General features: G+C 44.3%; 1 protein-coding gene across 14 annotated transcripts in view; it reads left to right on the top strand.

The window, feature by feature from the left end:
* The window catches only part of LOC121558595, a 105,776-nt gene extending 78,828 nt beyond the window's left edge, over positions 1–26,948 (top strand). For 2 of the 14 annotated variants that reach the window (XM_045205609.1, XM_045205610.1), the window contains exons 2-20: positions 410–694; positions 843–1,112; positions 1,263–1,334; positions 3,085–3,111; positions 3,249–3,305; positions 9,552–9,584; positions 9,888–9,920; positions 10,031–10,111; positions 16,621–16,653; positions 17,062–17,142; positions 19,554–19,604; positions 19,746–19,772; positions 21,792–21,872; positions 22,290–22,340; positions 22,487–22,513; positions 22,955–23,035; positions 23,431–23,481; positions 23,720–23,778; positions 24,233–26,948. In XM_045205609.1, coding sequence (XP_045061544.1) covers positions 410–694; positions 843–1,112; positions 1,263–1,334; positions 3,085–3,111; positions 3,249–3,305; positions 9,552–9,584; positions 9,888–9,920; positions 10,031–10,111; positions 16,621–16,653; positions 17,062–17,142; positions 19,554–19,604; positions 19,746–19,772; positions 21,792–21,872; positions 22,290–22,340; positions 22,487–22,513; positions 22,955–23,035; positions 23,431–23,481; positions 23,720–23,757 — 1,379 coding nt within the window. In that variant the 3' untranslated portion in view covers positions 23,758–23,778; positions 24,233–26,948. The remainder of the gene's footprint in view (positions 1–409; positions 695–842; positions 1,113–1,262; positions 1,335–3,084; positions 3,112–3,248; positions 3,306–9,551; positions 9,585–9,887; positions 9,921–10,030; positions 10,112–16,620; positions 16,654–17,061; positions 17,143–19,553; positions 19,605–19,745; positions 19,773–21,791; positions 21,873–22,289; positions 22,341–22,486; positions 22,514–22,954; positions 23,036–23,430; positions 23,482–23,719; positions 23,779–24,232) is intronic. The other 12 variants (XM_045205606.1, XM_045205605.1, XM_045205615.1 and 9 more) reach the window with 11 other exon arrangements.
* Positions 26,949–27,462: the final 514 nt, after the last annotated feature.

Below are 27,462 nucleotides of genomic sequence, written 5' to 3'. Positions count from 1 at the left end.
GTCAGTTTGATGGAAAAATATCTCTGGTGGGAAAATGTGCGTATTGTTTTATGCAGATTTTAGAATATTCACATGAAAATATGTCACAAATAGGATGGAAACCTAGCTGGTGATATAATAGTGGACAGCCTCAGAGGCAGGGTGTACCCAAAGATTTTCATCTATGGTGTAGCGTAGATACATTTCCACTCCAGTGGTGGTGGTGAGGAGGGAAATACTATCAAAGTGGGCAGACTAGATAGGCCAGGTACGCCCAGCAAGCAGAATTCTTGACATAAAAAGTAAAAGTTCATAATAATGTCAGTTCAATGTCAATAGGGTTAGGACTACATATTTATACCCTAACCATAATGTGTTACCCTGGATACATTGATACTATCTTACATATATTAAATGTCTGCTTTTCCAGATGATCTTTATCATAAAGTGGGAGGTGTGCTCGTGTTGAAGCCAGACAAGTCCACAGTGCCTGACCCCATCACAAGCATCCTATGGAAGCATGGGAAGAACAAGGTGGCAGAGTGGGACAAGGATTTTGGTCTGGAAATCTATGCTGCCTTCAAAGGCCGCACAGCCCTGGACCTGACTACTGGAGAGCTGAGAATCAGTGGATTGACGAAAACAGACAGTGGAGTTTATTCTGTGGAGTTCAACGGCAAATTGCTTGACAAGAAATATAAACTATTTGTTATCAGTAAGTGTTTCTGTGTGTGTGTGTGTGTGTGTGCGCATACATCTGTGTGTGTGTACGTGTGTATGTGTGGTCGTGTAGAAACAGCAGGTTATTCAGTACCTCACAAGCATTTTCCCAAATGATTCCTGTTTCTTTCCTCTATTTACAGAAGCAGTCCCCAAACCCACAATCACTTCTTCCTGTAACCCAGATAAAACCTCCTGCACTCTGACCTGTGAAGGCGACACCACTGATGCTGAACCTGTCACCTACAGCTGGAAAGTGGGAGAGGAGGAGTGGAAGGTCTTAGACAAACAGATGAATGTCTTTAAGAACAACACTGGCAAATCCACCAACAGTTACAAGTACTTCTGCAAGATGAAGAACTCTGCTGGGGAAGGGGAAGTCAGTGAGCCAATTGGAGAGGTGTTTGGCCCAGGTGAGTGGACACTCATAAGTATGCTACAGTCTTATGTATTGATATGTCAGTAACACTGCTAGTGTTGTAGGACATTTTGAATGCTGCACTATGTTGAATACCTGATCAACTCCTGTCAAAGTATCAATACAAAATGTGTTTTCATTTCAGAGCCTTCCAATATCGGTGCTGTTGTTGCTTTGGTTGTCTTTACCATATTAGTACTTGTCGCCATCATAATAGGTAAGAACAGCACATCTATAGTAACAGAGCACTGCACATGTACATAGTTCTGAAGCACAGATTGACATAACAGCAGCAACAACAGTGAGCTATACCCCCTGAAGGGGATACCTGTTCTACCTGTATTTACAGTAGTGTTCAGGCTACTGCTACAGACAAGACAGGGGGTTAGATGCACCACCTGCTGTAGAGCACAGTCTTCATAATGTGTCACAGTGATGCACAAATTTGGACCTCGCACAGTATGGATTAGCCTAATCTGAATTAATTAATTAATCAGCAAAAAGGACCGTAATTACTTTGTGGTAACCTAAAAATATGTTTAGAGTTCATTGGATATTAGATGTGAAATCGCTGGCTATGTTATTTTACAGGTGTGCAGGTACTGTATGCAGGTTGTTTATTGGTGCTCTCAGAAATTGTTTCTTATTGCAGCTTAAGCATGTAATTGTGGATACAGTCATATTCAATAGCTGACATAATATTAATGCAGACTTGTAATTAAGAAGACACCATTTTGTATACATCTGGCCCTTCATTGGACACTGTGTTAACAAACCTCCAAACGAGCTTCAATGCCATACAGCACTCCTTCCGTAGCCTCCAACAGCTCTTAAACGCTAGTAAAACTAAATGCATGCTCTTCAAACGAACGCTGCTTGCACCCGCCCGCCCGACTAGAATCACTACTCTCGGCGGGTCTGACTTAGAATATGTGGACAACTACAAATACCTAGGTGTCTGGTTAGACCGTAAACTCTCCTTCCAGACTCACATTAAGCATCTCCAATCCAAAGTTAAATCTAGAATCGGCTTCCTATTTCGCAACAAAGCCTCCTTCACTCATGCTGCCAAACATGCCCTCGTAAAACTGACTATCCTACCGATCCTTGACTTGGGCGATATCATTTACAAAATAGCCTCCAACACTCTACTCAGCAAATTGGATGTAGTCTATCACAGTGCCATCCGTTTTGTCACCAAAGCCCCATATACTACCCACCATTGTGACCTGTACGCTCTCGTTGGCTGGCCCTCACACCATATTCGGCGCCAAACCCACTGGCTCCAGGTCATCTATAAATCACTGCTAGGCAAATCCCCGCCTTATCTTAGCTCATTGGTCACCATAGCAACACCCACCCGTAGTATGTGCTCCAGCAGGTATATCTCACTGGTCATCCCCAAAGCCAACACTTTGGTAGCCATTCCTTCCAGTTCTCTGCTGCCAATGACTGGAACAAACTGCAAAAATCTCTGAAGCTGGAGACTCTTATCTCCCTCACTAACTTTAAGCATCAGTTGTCAGAGCAGCTTACCGATCACTGCACCTGTACACAGCCCATCTGTAATTAGCCCACCCAACTACCTCATCCCCATATTGTTATTTATTTTGCTCATTTGCACCCCAGTATCTCTATTTGCACATCATCTTCTGCACATCTATCATTCCAGTGTTAATACTAAATTGTAATTATTTTGCACAATGGCCTATTTATTGCCTTACCTCCATAACTTACCACATTTGCACACACTGTATATAGATTTTCTATTGTGTAATTGACTGTACGTTGTGTTTATCCCATATGTAACTCTGTGTTGTTGTTGTTTTTATCGCACTGCTTTGCTTTATCTTGGCCAGGTCGCAGTTGTAAATGAGAACTTGTTCTCAACTGGCTTACCTGGTTAAATAAAGGTGAAATAAAATAAAATAAAAAAGTCATAAAATATTTGTATTTTTACTCCCCAGTTTGGTTGGTGTGGAAGAAAAAAAAAGGTATGATGATTCTCTGTCTCTTCCTGGTTCAACTCTTCATACTCACTGATTAACCAAAATGTTACACAATGTGAATTTCATTTGAATGAAAGTGTCTTGATAATGTCTTACATTTGTCTGTCTCTTTTTCATCTCAGGATATCCCGATGACACCTGGATCGACTTTTTGACCAAGTTTTGTGGTGGAGTGTTTGGTAAGTTTTACCCTAACTTGACTCTGATCCATATTCAACCTGCTAACTGGCTCCCCACAGTAATACAAACACAACATTATTATTATTATTCATGCACTGCACCATATACACATACAGTACTTCCATGCACTGCACACATGGTTCCTCACAGCACAGGACAGGAGTGTTGTTTTTGTCCCATCCCAGAAATCCAGAAATCTGTTTTAATTGAATTAGGGCCCTTACTAAGTAACAGGTATCTCCTATTGTGTGTGTTTGTGTGAGAGAAAGCGAGAGTGCGAGTGCACAGCAGTAATCCCACAACCCAGAATATTTCCAAGTTTTCTTATATGCAAATTTAAAGGGCAAATACATCTTAAATTCAAGGAACTTCTTCTACTCTGTTTGCTGTAAACACATGTTGATGGATGGTGTAACTTTACAGGGGATGCAGTCAACAATCAGAATTCTATTGCCCCGGATACTTTTTATCACACTGTTGGGGATGATCAGGTTGCCAACCGGGGAGTTTCAGGGGTTCTCTCTGGGGTTACCATGGATACAGTTTATAGCACTGTAGGGGAGAAGACACCTAGAGATTACTCCATGAATCAGAATGATAACAATCAGCCCACTAACACAGGTAATAACACTAACACACCTTTTACATGGTACTGCTATGGGGCCTTTTTGACAATGCAGATATGTGGAGATGTTGCCAGAAATGTGTTACTCACATTATTTGTGGTAGCATTTATTTGAAGAACATGTTTTAGTGACATCTACATACAGTATGAGAAGGTGATTACTAATGTGAGTTTAAAGTTAGCTGTGTGTGGACTAGCCTATATAAAATGTGTATGATGCAGTTGGAATCTGCAAGGGAAATGTGCTTTAAATGATGTACGTTTGATGAGTATTTGAAATAACCTGTTTGGTTTTGGTTTCTCTTCACATCTATGCATTTGTGCACTGTCAAAATGTCTCCAATAGAGGTAACATTGTGGATAAAGATTCTGTCACCGCCACCCCTTGCTAGTTTATACGTTCCAAAAGCCAATTATTTAATGTGCTTCAGTGTCACGCCCTGGCTCTGGGGACTCTTAAATGTTGAGCCAGGGTGTGTAGTGTCTATGTTATATTTTCTATGTTGATGTTCTAGATCGTTTAGATCTATGTTGGCCAGGGTGGTTCCCAATTAGAGGCAGCTGTATCTCGTTGTCTCTGATTGGGGACCATACTTAGGCAGCCTGTTTGGCACCAGTCGGTGTGGGATCTTGTTCCGTAAAGGTTTGTTTTGTGTAGCCTCAGGACTTCACGTATCGTTTGTTTGTTTTTTTTTGTTCGTGTTGTGTACTACAATAAAGATGTACGCTGATCACGCTGCGCCTTGGTCCGTATCTTCCATTAACGAGCGTGACAGAAGATCCCACCAAAAGAGGACCAAGCAGCGTGCCCAGCAGGAGAGAATAGCGATGTCTCAGGTGGGCAAATGGTGGTCATGGGAGGAGATATTCGCGGGGAAAGGGCCATGGGCAAAGGTTAATGCCCAGGCAAGAGAGGAAAAACGGCGCAAACCGTGCCGACGACGGACACCCGAGAGGCAACCCCAATAATATTTTGGGGGGGGCACACGGCGTGGACGACGGGGCAGCAGGAGGCAGCGACAGGGCGTATCTGCAGAAGGGAGAGGGAGAGTGTAGAGGCACGGCGAGAGGAGCTGGTTAGGCAGCAGAAGGAGTGGAGGTTTATAAGGAAACCCAGTCCCGCTCCTCGCACCAAGCAAGTTGTGTGTGTCACCAGTCCGGTCCGGCCGGTTCCTGATCCCCGCACTAAGTTAGTGGTGCGTGTTCCCAGTACGGCCCGACCCATTCCTGCTCCTTGCACTAAGCCAGTGGTGCGTGTTCCCAGTCCGGCCCGGCCCGTTCCTGCTCCCCGCACCAAGCCAGTGGTGCGTGTTCCCAGTCCAGCCCGGCCTGTTCCTGCTCCCCGCACCAAGCCAGTGGTGCGTATTCCCAGTCCAGCCCGGCCTGTTCCTGCCCCTCGCACCAAGCCAGTGGTGCGCGTCGCCAGCCCGGTCCGGCCTGTTCCCTGCCCCTCGCACCAAGCCAGTGGTGCGCGTCGCCAGCCCGGTCCGGTCTCTTCCTGCCCCTCGCACCAAGCCAGTGGTGCGCGTCGCCAGCCCGGTCCGGCCCGTTCCTGCTCCCCGCACCAAGCCAGTGGTGCGCGTCGTCAGCCTGGTCCGGCCCGTTCCTGCTCCCCGCACCAAGCCAGTGGTGCGCGTCGTCAGCCCGTTCCTGCTCCCCGCACCAAGCCAGTGGTGCGTGTGTCCAGTCCGGCACGGCCCGTCCCACCCGCTCCACCGGGGTCCGGTCCAACTCCAGTCAGCGGATCCACTCCGGAGCCAGAGCAATCCGCTCCACCAGTGCCCAGTCCAGCTCCGGCCAGCGGCTCCAGTCCGGAGCCTGTACGGGTTGATCCACCGTCGTCGGGTCCAGCTCCAGTCAGCGGTGCCAGACCAGACCAGGGGAGCAACGATCTATGTTGGCCAGGGTGGTTCCCAATCAGAGGCAGCTGTATCTCGTTGTCTCTGATTGGGGACCATACTTAGGCAGCCTGTTTGGCACCAGTCGGTGTGGGATCTTGTTCCGTAAAGGTTTGTTTTGTGTAGCCTCAGGACTTCACGTATCGTTTGTTTGTTGTTTTTGTTCGTGTTGTGTACTACCATAAAGATGTACGCTTATCACGCTGCGCCTTGGTCCGTATCTTCCGTTAACGAGCGTGACATTCAGTGTGAGTCTTCTGCTTTATTTGATCTGCTCCATGGTTGTCAATCAGAACATTTTGAGTTCTGAGAACTGTTTCCATGTTGTTTTGTTTGATATGACTGTTGCTGGTTTAGAAATGTGGCTTGTTTCAGAATGTCTCAAGACCTTTGAAGATTTTGTGTCTTTAAGAGCTTGTGGTTAAAGCGTTCATCTACTGCAGGGGTAGGTAACCCTGGTCCTGGAGGACTGCAGGCACTTCATGTTTTTGATTTAACCGACCTGGAAGACCAGGTGTGGTGTGAATTTAGTCAATCACTGAACTGATCAATTAGCTCAGTTGGTCTGGTGTGGTGCCTAGTTGGAAGAAAATCCTGCAGTACCTCCAGCACTCCAGGAACAGGGTTGCCTATCCCTGACCTATTGTATGTTACAAATCAAAAAGTCAGGGTACAGGGGGTGGCTTGGGTCTAAAATGATTTTGTGAGCCTTGCGGAGGGCCCTGACCTTAAAGATCTCATCCAGGCCTGTCTGTTTGACTCCATGTACCTTGCTTGCTGTGGTGATAATCCTTCTCAGCGTATTTCTCTGGCTGACAGTGATTGCCAAACCAACAAACAATACAAAAAGTTAAATTAATCTCAATGAAAGATTTGTAAACAGAGTCAGTATAGTACAGTCAACATTAAAAGATCCCAGCTTTTTGAGAAAGTACAGTCTCTGTTGACTCTTTTTGTAGATCAGGTCTGTACATTTACTCCACTGAAGCTTATTGTCTAAGAGGACAACCTGATATGTGTATTCCTCTACAATCTCTATGTTCTGACCTCTGATAGATGTTGTACGCTTCCTGACGTCTATGCACATCTCTTTGGTCTTGTTGGTATTGAGGACATTTTACATTTTTGTCATTTAGCAGACGCTCTTATCCAGAGCGACTTACAGTGTGATTTGTCACACCACTCTACAAAGTCATTTAGGATGGTGTTCCTCGTCATCATGCAACAGGCTGATCAAGGCAGTGTCATCAGCGAACTTAATGAAGTGTCTGTCAGTATGGAAACTAGTACAACTATTAGTGTACAGGATGTACAGGAGTGGGGTCAAAACACATCCCTGAGGAGAGCCTGTGTTGGTGGTGCGTATGTCCGACACGTGGGGACCTACTTTGACCCGCTGCGACCTCTGGCTCAGGAAGTCCAACAGCCACAAAACCAGCCCCCCATCTAAGGAGAAGTCCCTTATGAGTCTCTGTGCCAAAATGTAAGGCTGGATTGTGTTGAAGGCAGAAGAAAAGTCAACAGAACCGTGACATGGGATTTGGCGCCCTCTAGATATCTATAGATCATGTTGAGGAGAGTAAGAACGGCATCATCAACTCCTCTGCTGGGCTGATAGGCAAACTGAAACGGGTCGAGGAGCTTCTGGGTGGCACTGAGAATATGACTTCTCACAATTTTCTCAAAGCATTTCATTACTAAGGATGTCAAGGCGACAGGGCGGTGGTCATTTGGCACAGAGGGATTAGATGCTTTAGGAATGTGTATAATTATTGAGTTTTTCCACAATACTGGCACGTGTTGCTGGTAGAGCGAGGATTGCTAAATGTCTGTAAAAACACCAGTCAATGGTTCAGCACAGTGCTTTAACACATCCAGTTATTTTGTCTGGGCCTGGGCTTTTGTGTGCGTTACATCCCCTGAACAACTTTACAACATCAGCCTGTTTAACATCAACCCTCTCAAACATTTGTAATGAGGCTTCCATTTGTTTTACCTCCGACACAAAGTCGTCAGATTCAAATCTTGAGAAGAAAACATTCAGTTCATTAGCCATGTTCTGGCCCTCATGTCTCCCAAGGTCAGCATTGGTTAGCCATGTTCTGGCCCTCATGTCTCCCAAGGTCAGCATTGGTTTTTACCCTGCCTATGTGGGAGGCACTAGCCATGGATTCAATCCCTCGCCAAGCCACCCTTGAGTTTCTTGAGGAGAGGGTCCTCTCCACCCTTTGCTTGTATGCCTCCTTGTCCACCAGTATCTGTCTTTTGATCTCACGTTGTCTAGCCTGTCTATTACCATCAGCATAAACTGCCTTCTTCCTATTAAGTAGTGATTTTAGATTTTTTGATACCCAAGGCTTATTGTTAGGGAAGATTTTACAGGTTTTAGTAGGCACAACTGACTCAACACAGAAGTTTACATAGTCTGAAACAACATCTGTGAGTTCATCAAGATCAGAGCTGCTATCCTGATATACCTCCCACATAGTACAGTCAAAACACCCTTGGAGATGAGTGATACTATTGTCGTTCCAGATCTGGACAGTTTTAACTGTAGGTTTCTCCCTCTCCAGGAGCCGACAGTAGGTTGGCCGGAGGTAGACAACATTGTGGTCTGATGTCCCCAGGGGAGGTCTAGTGGTGGCAGACAAATCATTTGGTATTGTCCCATAGCACAAATCAAGAGTCTTATTTTTCCTAGTGTGACATTTCACATACTGGTGGTACGTGCGCAGGATCTTGTGCAAAGTACAGTTGTTAAAATCCCCTAAAATAAATGTGGGTGCGTCGGGGGAGATGGATTCCAGTTTCTGTGACAGATTATAAATAATCTCTGATGCTTTTGCTATATTAGCTTTTGGTTGAATGTACACAACGGTAACAAACAATTGGGGGAACTCACGGGGCAGATAGTAGGGTAAGTGACACAGAAAGCAGTTCAATGTTGGGGGTACAGAGTATCTCTCTTACCAGGATCGATTTACACCACTGGTCCCTGACAAGCAGGCCACAGTGATGTTTCCCTGTGACGGTCAGATCACGGTCTGCTCTGACCAGTGTGAAGCCGGCCGGCTCCACTTCCCTGTCCGGGACTCTGTCATCCAGCCAAGTCTCAGTAAACGCCAGCAAAAATGCCTCCCAGTATTCGTGTTGGAAGCACAGATTCTCTGACAGCTCATCTGTTTTCCCCCTCTGTGACTGGGCATTGATCAGCAAGGTGGTGGGTAAGGGAAGTTTGGTCTTTAATTTTTAAGTCTTTGTCTGATTCCCCTGCGTTTTCGAAGTTTGCATTTGGGTTTGTAATCCACTCGCAGACAATCAGGGATTAGATGGGCCATTGGGATATCCAATGCGTTCGTGTTTGAGTTGCATTGTAGTAGGAACTCTCTGCTGTATTGGATTCCGCTGCCAGCAGCGTTTTCATCATTTAGTCCATCTGTAGCGGGTACACGATCAACAAGATCAGTCCAACACCCCACCACTGTAAAGCCATCGTTGACAGATGGTTTACAAACAAAGTGTACAAATTAAAAACATAAAAGAAGGTCACACCAAACTTCACACACACTGTGGGATGCAACAGAGCCTTGCACTCCAGGAACAGGGTTGCCTATCCCTGATCTACTGTATGTTACAAATCAAATAGTTCCATCATCATCATTAAATATTGTCACAACAAAGATGTTTGAGAATGCTAAACTGATCTCTTCTCTCTTCTTCAGCTAAACCCAGTGATGGAAACAACCAAACCACAGGCAAGTCATCCAGCTAATTTAAGACGTCATGAAGAAGTAGGATAGATGCTCATCTGCATATCTCAGAATATCACGAGAACATAGATTGATTGCTATTTTCTTTGAATTCTGTTGTTAATTACTTTAAGTAGGAAGTCGCTGTTTAAGTCAATGACACTTGACGGTAAGGCACAGTGGCATTCACCTGGAATTCTGCCACTTAGCATCCTTTTCATGGTCATCTAGAAGTGAACACAACAAATACTAATGTGGTCTGTGTATGAGAATGTTAAGCTCAACTTTTCTCTCTTCTCTTCTCCTCAGCTAAAGTCAGTGATGGAGTCCAGCCAGAACAAGGCAAGTCATCCAGTTAAGATTGTAAAGCAGAAGTAACTTCTTTAAGTAGCATTTGATGCAGTAGGCGAGAGGCTGTAGTTGATGTTTTCCTTCTGTGTGTGATTAAGCAGAGGTTACGGTTCCGCTAACGGACATCAACATAACAGGGCAAGACGACGCAGACGAAGCTGGAAAGGGGCAGGAGAATGGAGGTTTGTATGAAACTTAAGCGGATAGTTTACCTGGTAACAGAGTGCACTGGCAGTTACAGTACACTCAAGCCATATTTGTCCCGGAGGATTTGATTCCTATAACTGACTGATTCTTAAAAGCTAAATATACTGAACAAAAATGTAAATGCAACATGCAACAATTTCAATGATTTTACTGAGTTACAGTTCATATAAGGAAATCATTCAATTGAAATTAATTCAGTAGGCCCTAATCTATGCATTTCATATGACTGGGTAGGGGCACAGCCATTGATGGGCCTGGGAGGGCATAGGTCCACCCAATTGGGAGCCAGGCCCACCCACTAGGGAGCCAGGCCCAGCCACGTGGTCTGCGGTTGTGTGGCCGGTTGGACGTAGTGATCCCTAGTAAATACAAATACTGCCAAATTCTCTAAAACGACGTTGGAGGCGATTTATGATAGAGAAATGAACATTAAATTATTTGACAACAGCTCTGGTGGACATTCCAATTGCACGCTCCCTCAAAACTTCACATCTGTGGCATTGTGTTGTGTGACACAACTGCACATTTTAGAGTGGCCTTTTTTTGTCCCCACACAAGGTGCACCTGTGTAATGATCATGCTGTTTAATCAGCTTCTTAATATGCCACACCTGTCAGGTGGATGGATTATCTTGGCAAATGAGAAATGGTCACTAACAGGGATGTATACAAATTTGTTCACAACATTTGAGAGAAATAAGCTTTTTGTGCATATGGAACATTTCTGGGATCTTTTATTTCAGCTCATGAAACATGCAGCCAAGACTTTAAATGTTGCGTTTATATATAGGGTTAGGACTACATATTTATACCCTAACCATTATGTGTTACCCTGGATACATTGATACTCTGATACATTTATGAAATGTCTGCTTAAAGTGGGAGGTGAGTTCAAGTTGAAACCAGACAAGTCCACAGTGCCTGGCCCCATCACAAGCATCTTATGGAAGCATGGGAAGAACAAGGTGGCAGACTGAGCTGAGAATCAGTGGATTGCATGGGCGGTGTGTTCAATAGGGCGATATGGGCGACGCACTGCCAAACGGGAAAAGGAAGGGATTTTTTTTCTAATCAATTATATCATGGCAACAGTAGTTCAGTGTTCACGTCTGATCTGCCAGCCACTAAATGTCCAATCAGGCTAAAGTCGTGCTTCAAATGTCCCCGCCCGTTTTGGGGCGATTTCAGTCAGGTTGAAAATCGCCCAGAAGTCTCTCATAGCCTCTAATGTAAAATAATTTTTTTTCAAATTTCTGAGCTTTCAATACATTCTCTATGGGTGTCTGAGGGCTTGCACTTACGCGCTTTCGTCATACGTAACGTAACGTAACCATGAACGACAGACAGCAACGCTTGGACAGCGACTGGTGTAACCGACATGCACCATCTTTCAGAAAAGATTAAGAAAAATGAGCTGTCAAAGACCCACATTGATAGCTGTTTGAGATTGTCTGCTTTGGTGAGAGTGAATATTGCCACTCAACTGGATGAGGGATACAGGCTAGCTGTCCGCCGCCACAACGATGAGGTTAGCAACAGCAGAGTCGTGAACACTGTCTACGAGAATCGAGACGACCTCATAGAATGTTTTGAAGCCATCCGGACGGGTTCATTGGGTTCATTTGACCAGCCCACCGTACCAGAAGCTACAGAATAAGGACATCGATGCTGTCTTTATCAAACGTGCCCTCGACAGCTTCGCAAGCAGTGTGCAGGCCATAAGGTAAGATAAAGATTAAACAATATCATTCGATCTTTCTCAAAGCAGAGCTTTATTTGAAAATGTATGCATGAAAGGAGACTGCATTTGTGTTTGAAATTACATTATTGTCATTATATATGGCCAGTGGTGTAATCTATCTTATTTTATATACTATGTGTACTGTACAGTGGTGCTCATAAGTGTATGAACACATTCTAAAGCTGACTAAAAGAGGAATAAAAAAATAAAAAAATCATCTTTTGGAAATTGATCTTAATGACTTAATTAAAAAAGTTGGAAAATCCAACCTTTAAGGACACCAATTTTCTTTTCTTTTTTATTCCTCTTTTTAGTCAACTTTAGCATGGGATCATAAGCTTATGAGCACCACTGTATACTGTGCTGAACATCCAGGCTATGTGAGACACAAAGGCTAACTTAAACACTAAAGACTTTATGCATCCCTGCCCATTTTAAGTGGAACTGAAGTATTTGTACTATACATGGATACATTGCATATACCTGTGCATCACATAGACAACAATACTGTACAAAGCCAACAAACACATTGGTCTGTTTGCCTTCAGGGACTCCTCTCAACAGCAGCTGCAAGAAGCAACAGGAGCCAAAAGACCCAGAACAGCTTTGAGAGAAGAGGAGAAGCAGAGGCTGTCTGAAGAGGTCTGCAACACCATCCTGGATCACACCAAAGAAAGGTTCTCTTTCTCTGGCCACCTTGTGAGTGCTACCTTACTGCAAGCAGACATGTTTGAAAGGTACTGCCATTCAAAAAAATAAAAAATCTGTTCATGTTCATTTTTACAAATCTATACAATTGGCCAGAATATGGTTGTTCATATTTACAAATCTATACAATTGGCCAGAATATGGTTGTTCATTTTTACAAAGCCATACATATTGTTTATGCAGTGTTGAGGAATGTGAAAGAACACCCTTGATTATTTTTACTGTGATAACTTATTTTGCTTTTGTAAGCCAACACTTTTGAGATCAGTCAATAAATGCTTCTGGTATTGACTTATATGCTGCCCCTGTCTTCATGTTGTTGCTGGACATATCTTTTTAAAAATGTGTGTAGGTCACCTAAATCATCAGAAAAATTGCCCCTCCTGAGAATTTTTTCAGGAGCCGCCACTGGTGGATTGACAAAAACAGACTGGAGTTTACTCTGTGGAATTCAACAGCAAACTCCTTGACAAGACATATAAACTATCTGTTATCAGGATGTGTTTCTGTGTGCGTGTGTGTGTTCATATATCTGTGTGTATGTGTGTATGTACCCGTGTGTATGTGTGCGCGTGGTCGTGTATGAAACAGCAGGTTATGCAGTGCCTCACAAGCATAATTTTAGTTTTGTATACAGTCGTGGTCAAAAGTTTTGAGAATGACACAAATATAAATGTTCATAAAGTCTGCTGCCTCAGTTTTTATGATGGCAATTTGCATATACTCCAGAATGTTATGAAGAGTGATCAGATGAATTGCAATTAATTGCAAAGTCCCTCTTTGCCATGAAAATGAACTTAATCCCCAAATAACATTTCCACTGCATTTCAGCCCTGCCACAAAAGGACCAGCTGACATCATGTCAGTGATTCTCTCGTTGACGAGGACAAGGCTGGAGATCACTCTGTCATGCTGATTGAGTTAGAATAACAGACTGGAAACCTTAAAAGGAGGGTGGTGCTTGAAATCATTGTTCTTCCTCTGTTAACCATGGTTGCCTGCAAGGAAACACGTGCCGTCATCATTGCTTTGCACAAAAAGGGCATCACAGGCAAGGATATTGCTGCTAGTAAGATTGCACCTAAATCAACCATTTATCGGTTCATCAAGAACTTCAAGGAGAGAGGTTCAATTGTTGTGAAGAAGGCTTCAGGGCGCCCAAGAATGTCTAGCAAGCGCCAGGACTGTCTCTTAAAGTTGATTCAGCTGCGGGATCGGGGCACCACCAGTGCAGAGCTTGCTCAGGAATGGCAGCAGGCAGGTGTGAGTGCATCTGCATGCACAGTGAGGCAAATACTTTTGGAGGATGGCCTGGTGTCAAGAAGGGCATCGAGGAAGCCACTTCTCTCCAGTAAAAACATCAGGGACAGACTGATATTCTGCAAAAGGTACAGGGATTGGACTGCTGAGGACTGGGGTAAAGTCATTTTTTCTGATGAATCCCATTTCCGATTGTTTGGGCCATCCAGAAAACACCTTGTCCGGAGAAGACAAGGTGAGCGCTACCATCAGTCCTGTGCCATGCCAACAGTAAAGCATCCTGAGACCATTCATGTGTGGGGTTGCTTCTCAGCCAAGGGAGTAGGCTCACTCACAATTTTGCCTAAGAACACAGCCATGAATAAAGAATGGTACCAACACATCCTCCGAGAGCAACTTCTCCCAACCATCCAAGAACAGTTTGGTGACGACCAATGCCTTTTCCAGCATGATGGAGCACCTTGCCATAAGGCAAAAGTGATAACTTGCAACAGGCTGATCAAGGCAGTGTCATCAGCGAACTTAACGAGGTGTCTGTCAGGATGGGAACTAGTACAACTATTAGTGGACAAGGTGTACAGGAGTGGGGACAAAACACATCCCTGAGGAGAGCCTGTGTTGGTGGTGCGTATGTCCGACATGTGGGGATCTACTCTGACCCGCTGTGACCTCTGGCTCAGGAAGACTAACAGCCACAAAACCAGCCCCCCATCTAAGGAGAAGTCCCTTATGAGTCTCTGTGCCAGAATGTAAGGCTGGATTGTGTTGAAGGCAGAAGAAAAGTCAACAGAACCCTGACATGGGATTTGGCGCCCTCTAGATATCTATAGACCATGTTGAGGAGAGTAAGAACGGCATCATCAACTCCTCTGCTGGACTGATAGGCAAACTGAAACGGGTCGAGGAGCTTCTGGGTGGCACGAGGGCCAGAACATGGCTAATGAACTCAATGTTTTCTTCTCAAGATTTGTGTCGGAGGTAAAACATACATGCAAAGGGTGGAGAGGACCCTCTCCTCAGGAAACTCAAGGGTGGCCTGGCAAGGGATTAAATCCATGGCTAGTGCCTCCCACATAGGCAGGGTAAAAACCAATGTTGACCTTGGGAGAGCGGGGAGCAGGAACGGGCCGGACCGGGCTGACGATGCGCACCACAGGCTTGGTGCGGGGAGCAGGAACAAGCCGGGTCGGGCTGGTGACGCGCACCATTGGCTTGGTGCGGGGAGCAGGAACAGGTCGGGCCGGGCTGGCGACGCGCACCATTGGCTTGGTGCGGGGAGCAGGAACAGGCCGGGCCGGGCTGGCGACGCGCACCATTGGCTTGGTGCGGGGAGCAGGAACAAGCCGGGTCGGGCTGGCGACGCGCACCATTGGCTTGGTGCGGGGAGCAGGAACAGGCCGGGCCGGGCTGGCGACGCGCACCATTGGCTTGGTGCGGGGAGCAGGAACAGGCCGGGCCGGGCTGGCGACGCGCACCATTGGCTTGGTGCGGGGAGCAGGAACAGGCCGGACCGCACTGGGAACACACACCACTGGCCTTACCCGGGGATCAGGAACGGGCCGGACCGGACTGGCAACACACCTCAGTACCTCTCGCCGTGCCTCTACATTTTCCTTCCCTCTACTCGCCAATGGCTCCCGTAACCCGGTGGCCTTCTCTCCTCGTCCACTAACTCGCCCCTTATCTGCCTCCAGCAGCCCCGTCGTCCATGGTGTGAGCCCCCCCCAATTTTTTTTCGGGGGTTTGTCTCTCCCCCGTGGATATGGCCTCCATGGCTCTCGCCAGACTCTCCATCCTCTGCTCCCAAGTCCAACCTCTCTCCTCCTCACGCGGCTTGACCCAGTCGAGGTGGATATCCGCTAGAGTTACCTCTGGATTTGGCTCCTGGACACGCTGCTTGACCCAGTCGAGGTGGATATCCGCTAGAGTTACCTCTGGCGTTGGCTCCTGCACACGCTGCTTGGTCCAGTTTTGGTGGGATCTTCTGTCACGCTCGTCGAACACAGTGGACCAATGCGCAGCGTGATTTGCGAACATACTTATTTTATTAGAGTACCACACGAACAAAACAACAAAACGATACGTGACGTCCTTGGTAACAGACACTAACCATACACGGAACAAGATCCCACAAAACACTGTGGCAAACAGGCTGCCTAAGTATGGTTCCCAATCAGAGACAACAAGCAACAGCTGATACTCGTTGCCTCTGATTGAGAACCATCCCGGCCAACACAGAAACACAAGAGCTAGATAATAAACCTAGAACACAAAACACATAGAAACAACACACCCTGGCTCAACATAACAGAGTCCCAGAGCCAGGGCGTGACAATATAGAATAACTTTTTATTTATTTAGCAGTTTTTTGGTTACTACATGATTCCATGTGTGTTATTTCATAGTTTTGATGTCTTCACTATTATTCTACAATGTAGAAAATAGTAAAAATAAAGAAAAACCCTTGAATGAGTAGCTGTGTCCAAACTTTTGACTGGTACTATACATTATACTGTGTATTATAAGTATTGGAGGTTTTCTTTCAAATGATCAGATTAGAGAAAGTTTGTCCTTCTGTTCTCCTTAACATCAGAAGTCAGCAGATCCAGTAGTCCTAAATATGAGTCAAGACCTGAGGGTAAGAAGACACAGTGGCATTCACCTGGAATTCTGCCACTTAGCATCCTTTTCATTGTCATCCAGAAGTGAACACAACAAATACTAATGTGGTCTGTGTATGAGAATGTTAAGCTCAACTTTTCTCTCTCCTCCTCAGCTAAAGGCAGTGATGGAGTCCAGCCAGAACAAGGCAAGTCATCCAGTTAATTTAAGACTGTATAAAGCAGAAGTAACTTCTTTAAAGATGTTTCCTGGTTGATAAAAGTCTAATATTTTGCCTAATTTCAGTTTATGTGAAGAAACAAGCAGTCATTGTGTAGAGAATCATTGTACCATCTAAACCACTGTGAAATATATTTTTCCATAACCAAAAATATTGTATATTCAGCTGTTTGAAGCTGAACAGGAAGCATAGAAATAGAACAGATTTACCACTTCTTAGACTTGCTTACAACGGGAATGAAAGATCTATAACTCACATTTCTATGTGAATTTGTCAGGGTCGCCCAAAAAGTTACATATCGTAGCTTTTAGAAGTGTTTGATGCAGTAGGAGAGAGGCTGTAGTTAATGTTTTCCTTCTACGTGTGATTCTGCAGGGGTTAAGGTTCCACAAACGGCCAACCCCAAAACAGGGGAAGACGACGCAGACAAAGCTGGAAAGGGGCAGGGGAATGGAGGTGTGTATGAAACTTAAGCAGATAGTTGACCCGGTAACAGAGTGCTCTGGCAGTTACAGTACACTCCAACCATATTTGTCCTGATGACTTGGTTCCTTGATTCACCGCTGCTGAATTGTTGCCACCGCTGCAAAAATTATGTATTTTTCTTATGTATATATTTTTGCCAAGATGCTTTTAAATGGATAGTCATTGGCTCAATAACCTGAAGTCTATGGGAACAGCTACACTATATATACAAACGTATGTGGACACCCCTTCAAATTAGTGGATTAAGCTATTTCAGCCACACCCATTGCTGACAGGTGTATACAATCGAGGACACAGCCATGCAATCTCCATACACAAATATTGGCAGCAGAATGGCCTTACTGAAGAGCTCAGTGAATTTCAACGTGGCACCGTCATAGGATGCCACCTTTCAAACAAGTCAGTTCGTCAAATTTCTGCCTGGCTAGAGCTGTCCCGGTCAACTAAGTGCTGTTATTGTGAAGTGGAAACGTCTAGGAGCAATAACGGCTCAGCCACGAAGTGGTAGGCCACACAAGCTCACAGAACGGGACCGCCGAGTGCTGAAGCGCATAGCGCGTAAAAATAGTCTGTCCTCGGTTGCAACACTCACTACCGAGTTCCAAACTGCCTCTGGAAGCAACGTCAGCACAATAACTGTTCTTTGGGAGCTTCATGAAATGGGTTTCCATGGCCGAGCAGCTGCACACAAGCCTAAGATCAGCATGCACATTGCCAAGTGTCAGCTGGAGTGGTGTAAAGTTCACCGCCATTGGACTCTGGAGCTGTGGAAACGCGTTCTCTGGCATGACGAATCACGCTTCACCATCTGGCAGTCTGATGGACAAATCGGGGTTTGGCGAATGCCAGGAGAACGCAACCTGCCCCAATGCATAGTGCCAACTGTAAAGTTTGGTGCAGGAGGAATAATGGTCTGGGGCAAGTTTTTTTTATGGTTCGGGCTAGGCCCCTTAGTTCCAGTGAACAGCATACAATGATATTCTAGACGATTCTGTGCTTCCACCTTTGTGGAAACAGTTTGGGGAAGGCCCTTTCATGTTTCAGCATGACAATGCCCCCGTGCACAAAGTGAGGTCCACACAGAAATGGTTTGTTGAGGTCGGTGTGGAAGAACTTGACTGGCCTGCACAGAGCCCTGACCTCAACCCCATTGAACACCTTTGGGATTAATTGGAACGCCGACTGCGAGTTAAGATTTTTTAGTAAACTATGAGATTAACTCTGTTTATCACAAACATGACGAACATGGAGTCAGAATTAGACATGGGTGCTCTCTGATGCTGGGCGGGAACATGATTGGTTCCTTTCACTGGGTTTGTGTGTGTGTGAAGTGTGGATCTGACCTTGGGTCGAATTCTTTGCTCTTACCTAATCCATGGCTGTCTTACCTTATTGGAGACTGAAACCAGACTGTTGCCTTTTGACTCTCTCCTCAAACAAAGTAGAGAGAGTGGAGCCAGAGTTGAACAGAGTTTAGACTAATCATGAGTAATTACAGCATGACGGGAGGGAAGAGAGGAGTGGGTTTGGGTACGTTTGAAAGATTGAGTGTGGACCTGTCATGTCCAACAATCAATCTTCAGGTCAAGCCAGGGTGAGCCGGGGTTGAACAGAGTTTAAACTGAACATGATTGTTTTTGCATGACAAGGGCGTGATTGATTATACTACTATTGATTCTAAACTGAATAAAAGTCCAATTTAGCCGCTATCATAGACTAAGGAAGTGGGCGGAGCGGTAGAGAGGGGGAAACTGAGGATGGTGGTGGGGGAACCCAAGAGGGAGGGGCTTTAAGCTAAGATGTATGTGAATATGACTATATAAACGGAGAGCTGAGAGGTAGACGGGAGGTGCTCTGCAGACCAGCTCGGCTTCCGTTACTCTATGTAATAAAGTCTATCTTGATTCTACAAAAACTCTGGAAGAACTTTGATTTTTAATAAGTATAGTGATAATTTTCCACATCACGAGCCAGGCCTAATCGCCCAACATCAGTGCCCGACCTCACTAATGCTCTTGTGGCTGAATGGAAGCAAGTCCCTGCAGCAATGTTCCAACATCTAGTGGAAAGCCTTCCCAGAACAGTGGAGGCTGTTATAGCAGCAAAGGGGGGACCAACTCCATATTAATGCCCATGATTTTGGAATGAAATGTTTGACAAGCAGGTGTCTAGATACCTTTGGTCATGTAGTGTAGCATGTCATTGCGCTAACACTAGTAGCAATGCCCCCCGTCTACCACTGCTGAAAAAGTCCTAGGGAAAACACTGCTGTAACCGACTGATTCTTAAAGGTTAAATATAATATACTGTGTATTATAAGCATAGGAGTGTTTCTTTCAAATGATCAGATTAGAGAAAGTTTGTCTTTCTGTTCTCCTTAGCAGCTGAAGCCAGCAGATCCGACAGTCCTAAAGAGAAGTCAGAGCCTGATGGTAAGGCACAGTGGCATTCACCTGGAATTCTGCCACTTAGCATCCTTTTCATTGTCATCCAGAAGTGAACACAACAAATACTAATGTGGTCTGTGTGTGAGAATGTTAAGCTCAACTTTTCTCTCTTCTCCTCAACTAAAGGCAGTGATGTAGTCCAGCCAGAACAAGGCAAGTCATCCAGTTAATTTCAGACTGTAAAAAGCAGAAGTAACTTATTTAAAGATGTATTATACAGAAATCACTAAGTTTCCTGGTTGATAAAATTCTAATAGTTTACCTAATTTCAGTTTATGTGAAAAAACAAGCAGTCATTGTGTAGAGAATCATTGTACCATCTAAACCGCTGTGAAATACACTGCTCACAAAAATAAAGGGAACACTAAAATAACACATCCTAGATCTGAATGAATACAATAATCTTATTAAATACTTTTTTCTTTACATAGTTGAATGTGCTGACAACAAAATCACACAAAAATTATCAATGGAAATCAAATGTATCAACCCATGGAGGTCTGGATTTGGAGTCACCCTCAAAATTTAAGTGGAAAACCACACTACAGGCTAATCCAACTTTGATGTAATGTCCTTAAAACAAGTCAAAATGAGGCTCAGTAGTGTGTGTGGCCTCCACGTGCCTGTATGACCTCCCTACAACGCCTGGGCATGCTCCTGATGAGGTGGCGGATGGTCTCCTGAGGGATCTCCTCCCAGACCTGGACTAAAGCATCCGCCAACTCCTGGACAGTCTGTGGTGCAACGTGGCATTGGTGAGTGGAGCGAGACATGATGTCCCAGATGTGCTCAATTTGATTCAGGTCGGGGAACGGGCGGGCCAGTCCATAGCATCAATGCCTTCCTCTTGCAGGAACTGCTGACACACTCCAGCCACATGAGGTCTAGCATTGTCTTGCATTAGGAGGAACCCAGGGCCAACCGCACCAGCATATGGTCTCACAAGGGGTCTGAGGATCTCATCTCGGTACCTAATAGTCAGGCTACCTCTGGCGAGCACATGGAGGGCTGTGCGGCACCCCAAAGAAATGCCACCCCACACCATGACTGACCCACCGCCAAACCGGTCATGCTGGAGGATGTTGCGGGCAGCAGAACGTTCTCCATGGCGTCTCCAGACTCTGTCACGTCTTTCACGTGCTCAGTGTGAACCTGCTTTCATCTGTGAAGAGCACAGGGCGCCAGTGGCGAATTTGCCAATCTTGGTGTTCTCTGGCAAATGCCAAACGTCCTGCACGGTGTTGGGCTGTAAGCACAACCCCCACCTGTGGACATCGGGCCCTCATACCACCCTCATGGAGTCTGTTTCTGACCGTTTGAGCAGACACATGCACATTTGTGGCCTGCTGGAGGTCATTTTGCAGGGCTCTGGCAGTGCTCCTCCTGCTCCTCCTTGCACAAAGGCGGAGGTAGCAGTCCTGCTTCTGGGTTGTTGTCCTCCTACGGCCTCCTCTACGTCTCCTGATGTACTGGCCTGTCTCATGGTAGCGCCTCCATGCTCTGGACACTACGCTGACAGACACAGCAAACCTTCTTGCCACAGCTCGCATTGATGTGCCATCCTGGATGAGCTGCAGACCTGAGCCACTTGTGTGGGTTGTAGACTCCGTCTCATGCTACCACTAGAGTGAAAGCACTGCCAGCATTCAAAAGTGACCAAAACATCAGCCAGGAAGCATAGGAACTGAGAAGTGGTCTGTGGTCACCACCTGCAAAACAAGTCCTTTATTGGGGGTTTCTTGCTAATTGCCTATAATTTCCACCTGTTGTCTATTCCATTTGCACAACAGCATGTGAAATTTATTGTCAATCAGTGTTGCTTCCTAAGTGGACAGTTTGATTTCACAGAAGTGTGATTGACTTGGAGTTACATTGTGTTGTTTAAGTGTTCCCTTTATTTTTTTGAGCAGTGTATATTTTTCCATAACCAAAAATATTGTATATTCAGCTGTTTGAAGCTGGTGTACAAAACCGAAATGGAAAGCATAGAAATAGAACAGATTTACCACTTCTTAGACTTGCTTACAACGGGAATGAAAGATCTATAACTCACATTTCTATGTGAATTTGGCTGGGTCGCCCAAAAAGTTACATATCGTAGCTTTAAGCAGTGTTTGATGCAGTAGGAGAGAGGTTGTAGTTAATGTTTTCCTTCTACGTGTGATTCTGCAGGGGTTACGGTTCCACAAACGGCCAACCCCAAAACAGGGGAAGACGACGCAGACAAAGTTGAAAAGGGGCAGGAGAAGGGAGGTGTGTATGAAACTTAAGCGGATAGTTTACCCGGTAACAGAGTGCTCTGGCAGTTACAGTGAACTCCAACCATATTTGTCCTGATGATTTGATTCCTGTAACTGACAGATTCTTAAATGCTAAATACATTATACTGTGTATTATAAGGATAGAGGGTTCATCTAGAACAGGGGTGTCAAACTCATTCCATGAAGGGCTTAGTGTCCGAGGGTTTTTGGTTTTTCCTTTCAATTAAAACCTAGACAACCAGGTGAGGGGAGTTCTTTACTATTAGTGACCTTAATTCATCAATCAAGTACAAGGGAGGAGTGAAAACCCGCAGACACTCGGCCCTCCATGGAATGAGTGTGACACGTGATCTAGAGGGTTACTAGAAATGATCTAATTAGAAAAAGTTTGTCCTTCTGTTCTCCTTAGGAGCTGAAGCCAGCGGATCCGGTAGTCCTAAAGAGAAGTCAGAGCCTGAGGGTAAGGCAAAGTGGCATTCACCTGGAATTCTGCCACTTAGCATCCTTTTCATTGTCATCCAGAAGTGAACACAACAAATACTAATGTGGTCTGTGTATGAGAATGTTAAGCTCAACTTTTCTCTCTTCTCTTCTCCTCAACTAAAGGCAGTGATGTAGTCCAGCCAGAACAAGGCAAGTCATCCAGTTAATTTCAGACTGTAAAAAGCAGAAGTAACTTCTTTAAAGATGTACTATACAGAAATTACTAAGTTTCCTGGTTGATAAAATTCTAATAGTTTACCTAATTTCAGTTTGTGAAAAAACAAGCAGTCATTGTGTAGAGAATCATTGTACCATCTAAACCGCTGTGAAATATATTTTTCCATAACCAAAAATATTGTATATTCAGCTGTTTGAAGCTGGTGTACAAAACCAAAACGGGAAGCATAGAAATAGAACAGGTTTACCGCTTCTTAGACTTGCTTACAACGGGAATGAAAGATCTATAACTCACATTTCTATGTGAATTTGGCTGGGTCGCCCAAAAAGTTACATATCGTAGCTTTAAGCAGTGTTTGATGCAGTATGAGAGAGGCTGTAGTTAATGTTTTCCTTCTACGTGTGATTCTGCAGTGGTTACGGTTCCGTTAACTGCCAACCCCAAAACAGGGGAAGACGACGCAGACAAAGCTGAAAAGGGGCAGGAGAAGGGAGGTGTGTATGAAACTTAAGCAGATAGTTGACCCGGTAACAGAGTGCTCTGGGAGTTACATTACACTCAACCCATATTTGTCCTGGATGATTTGATGCCTGTAACATTATACTGTGTATTATAAGGATAGAGGGTTCATCTAGAACAGGGGTGTCAAACTCATTCCATGAAGGGCTCAGTGTCTGAGGGTTTTTGTTTTTTTCCTTTCAATTAAGACCTAGACAACCAGGTGAGGGGAGTTCTTTACTAATTAGTGACCTTAATTCATCAATCAAGTATAAGGGAGGAGTGAAAACCCGCAGACACTCGGCACTCCATGGAATGAGTTTGACACGTGATCTAGAGGGTTACTAGAAATGATCTCATTAGAACAAGTTTGTCCTTCTGTTCTCATTAGCAGATGAACCCAGTGGATCCAACAGTCCTAAAGATGAGTCAAAGCCTGAGGGTAAGACACAGTGGCATTCACCTGGAATTCTGCCATCTACTATGTTGTTGTTTACCTTGAGGATTGGTAGAGCAAGTTTGTGGTCCAGAATAGACAAACTAGGGAATCCCTGTACTGTTTGATTGTTGTAGCTTGTGAGGGTGTGAAGGGAGACCAGGGATGTGTGTGCACATGCGTGCTTACCTGCATGTGTATGTATGATTAAGTCCAACTCTTCTGTTGTGTGTTTTCTTGCCAGAAACCACACCGTTGATGGAGTATGAAGACAGACTGTAAATAATCCAGTGTTTTAGGATGGTAAGTCTGAGTCTGAGAAAGACAGTAACCACAAGATTTATTAAGAAAGCATTTGGAAGTGCTCACATTGTTATTACATTGTTATTATGTGTGTGATCAACATGTGGGATTTTTCTTTTAATTTGGATGCCATGAAAGTCAAACATTGAAGAGGTGAGATTGGTGTTGGCATTCTTAAACCCAGACTCAGTGTCAGTTTCGTCATTTTGTTTACTTTGTATGTTTTGTTTTGTCGCGTCAACAAAACAAACCCAGCCATGATGTCATAACATACTCTAGAGTCTAGGCTACCTGAGAGAAATCTGACCTGCAATTTGTAAACAAAGCTGCTGTATTTATAACATAAGACCAAGAGTTCTTCCAGACCATGTGACCTGACCAGGGAAAAACTCCTGGTCCTAGTCATTAGTAATGTTTTGTCTGATGAGCTCTGATCTCTATTGCTTCCTTCCAGCTGGTGGTCTTCTTGGTGGGGAACTGAGGACCACAAAAATGGGGTTTGAAGGCTCTCAGTACATGCCTCCATGTCTGTTACATTGAGACAAACGACCAAGAAGAGAGAAACTGTTGGAGATGTTTTTAATGTACTATACATTTAAAATGGAAAATAGGCAAATATTGCACATAGTAACTTGCATTCAATCAGATGAAGTACAGTGAGCTACAAAGTATTGGCACAGAGACATCTTTTGTTATTTTGGCTCTGTACTCCAGCACTTTGGATTTGAAATTAGATAATGACTATAAGGTTAAAGTGTAGACTGTCAGCTTTAACCCGATATGGATGAGAATACCCTCAAATTAAAGCTGACAGTCAGTCTGCACTTTAACCTCATAGTCATTGTGTCATTTAAAATCCAAAGTGCTGGAGTACAAAGCCAAAACAACCAAAACGCGTGTGACTGTCCCATCAATTTTGGAGCTCACTGTATAATGTGATGAGCCGTGTGCTTTATGAACTTACAGTACTTCAGACATTTGAGGCCAATATTTGTATCTCAGAACATTTGGTGATTGACAAAAACAAGAGATTCTTACCCTTTCTCACTATTCATACCTCGTCTTTACAAATCTCCATCAATTTGTGCATATTGTTTTTGTTGTTTGAAGCCATAGTATCAATCACTTTGTGGTTGTATGATTCCTTTTCAGGTATTTTCCCCAGAGCGCTTTATGCCAACCCACTCCACTTTCTGTTTTAAATCGCAGCTTGTGAATGTCTTATATCATTTCATAATTTACTAATTCTTCAAGCCTTCACTTGACATATATCAAGGAATTTGTACAGGTTGTTATTGTTTTAGTTATTTTTCTCAGAGTAATTTATGCCAACCCCCACAATAGGCAAAGTATACTGTAGGGAGAGAGTGTTGGTTGAGAGGAACCAGGCCTGAGAGGTAGAGCTCATCCTCATCTGCCTTGTAAAGAGAGTGCTCTGCAGTACTGAGATGTTGTATTACTAACAACAATGGTGCATGTGTATTTGTTTTAATACCTTAATATTCCTTCAAATTTCCCTCTGGTATACAGTGCTGCTTGAAAATATGTGAACCCTACAGGGCTGTCATTATTTTTGCTATAAAATATTAAAATAAACATAAAATCCTTATCTAAACCCCAATTCGTAATAAAGACATTCAAGTAAATGACAAACAAAAAAGAAATGATATTTTCATTGTTTATTTAACAGTAACTCAGATTTGATGTGTCCAAAAATATGTGAACCCCTTCAGTCAATAGCTTGTGGCACCTCCATTAGCAGCGGTAACTTGGACTAAACGTCTCCTATAGCCAGTAATCAGTCTGACATCTGTTTTGAGTGATTTTTGCACACTCCTCCTTACAGAATTCAGCCAATTGAGTGAGGTTTGAGGGGTTTCTGGCATGAACTGCCCGCTTCAGGTCCTGTCACAGCATCTCGATTGGATTTAGGTCAGGACTTTGACTTGCCCAATCCAAAACACAAATCTTCTTTCTCCTGAGCCATTCTTTGGTAGATTTGCTTGAATGCTTTGGGTCGTTGTCTTGTTGGAAGACCCATTTTCGTCCCAGCTTTATCTCCTTGACTGATGGCCTGACATTCTGTTCAAGAATCTCCTGGTATACCTCAGAATTCATGGTTCCCTTAATGATGTGAAGTCATCCAGGTCCAGAGGAGGAAAAGCAGCCCCAGATCTTGACATTCCCACCACCATGCTTGACTGTTGCGATAAGGTTATTTTGGTGGTAGGCAGCGTTGGGTTTGCGCCAAACATAGCGGTGTTGATTGTGACCAAAAAGGTCAATTTTGGACTCATCGGTCCAGAGACTGGACTTCAAGAAACCTTCAGGTTTGTCCAGGTGGTCTCTGGCAAATTTAAGACTGGGTTTTTTTTACAGCAGAGGCTTCTTCCTAGCAACCCTCCCATGAATGACATTTCGATTCAGTGTTCTTATTGTTGAAGCATGCACAGTTACCTGAGATGCAGCAAGGGAGGTCTGCAAATCTCTAGATGGTATGTTTGGGTTGGCTTTTACCCTGATTTATTATTGTTCTTGTGGCTCTTGGGGATATTTTGGAAGGGCGTCCACTTCTAGGCCGAGTTGCTGTCATGTTAAATGCTCTCCGTTTGTAAATGATTTGCCTCACAGTGGACTGATTATTTTATAGCCTTCCCCAGACTGATGTGCTCCCACTACCCTCATCCTGATGTCCTCTGCGATCTCCTTTCCTCTCGGCATGGTGTGCTTTGCATTCACCTGGATGGGGAACACCAAACTGACCAGGTTTCTTATCTCTATTTATCAGAGTCCCGCCCAAACTCTTTCCTAATGATCTCTCCTTTGATTCGTTCATTTGGTAGCTAATTATTTACCCACCTGATTCTACTTACCTACTTGATTTAACCAATGCAACTTGGGGTTCACTTATTTTTGCACCTGCAATAATTACTTTTTAATTTTGTTTTTCTACTACACGCATGATTTCCTCTACACCAACATATGGTATTGGTAAATATAAACCTGTTATGTCAGATCAAAAAGACTGGTTCTGATTAAAATAAGATTTCATGGTAAAAACGGAAAAAAGGTCTCACATACTTTCAAGCAGCACTGTATATCTGAGCGTATCTGTTTTCACAATATAATTTTGTCACCTGGATTTTAATAAAACAATTCTCATATCTGTACATCAATCTGTGATGGACCAAAGTAAGGAGTAACAGCGGTGTTGACTAGTTGCCACCAGATTGGTAAGAACATTTGTTGGGAAAGACAACTAACCTGGGATATCCCAGGTTTTAGTTTGTTTACTAGTATGTCTCAGGTAATTATGTTACAGAAGAAGATGTTATGAATTAAGACCAGCCACATTGCTTTATTTTGGGACTGGACTGTTCTAAAATGGAGTCCTGGCACATGCAAAAACCTGTACTTGTACAATCATTGTATGTATCCCTGTTTAAACTCCAGACCTCACACTGTAGTGGTGTGTTGATGACTGAATGCTTGTGTTGTCCATGTACACACAACATCTGAACACCAATTCTGTTTCAGCACTTTGTCTTAAGAATGTATTTTTTCCAAACTTGATTGGTGAAAGCAATACAGAGGAAGGTCCGTATAGGGCTGTGCTGAGCCATCATCAACATACATTTACATTACATTTACGTCATTTAGCAGACGCTCTTATCCAGAGCGACT

Source organism: Coregonus clupeaformis, chromosome 20 (genome assembly GCF_020615455.1).
Source record: "Coregonus clupeaformis isolate EN_2021a chromosome 20, ASM2061545v1, whole genome shotgun sequence".
Taxonomy (NCBI): domain Eukaryota; kingdom Metazoa; phylum Chordata; class Actinopteri; order Salmoniformes; family Salmonidae; genus Coregonus; species Coregonus clupeaformis.
Note: the sequence above shows the minus strand (reverse complement) of the source record. Positions and strands in the feature narration are given on the sequence as shown.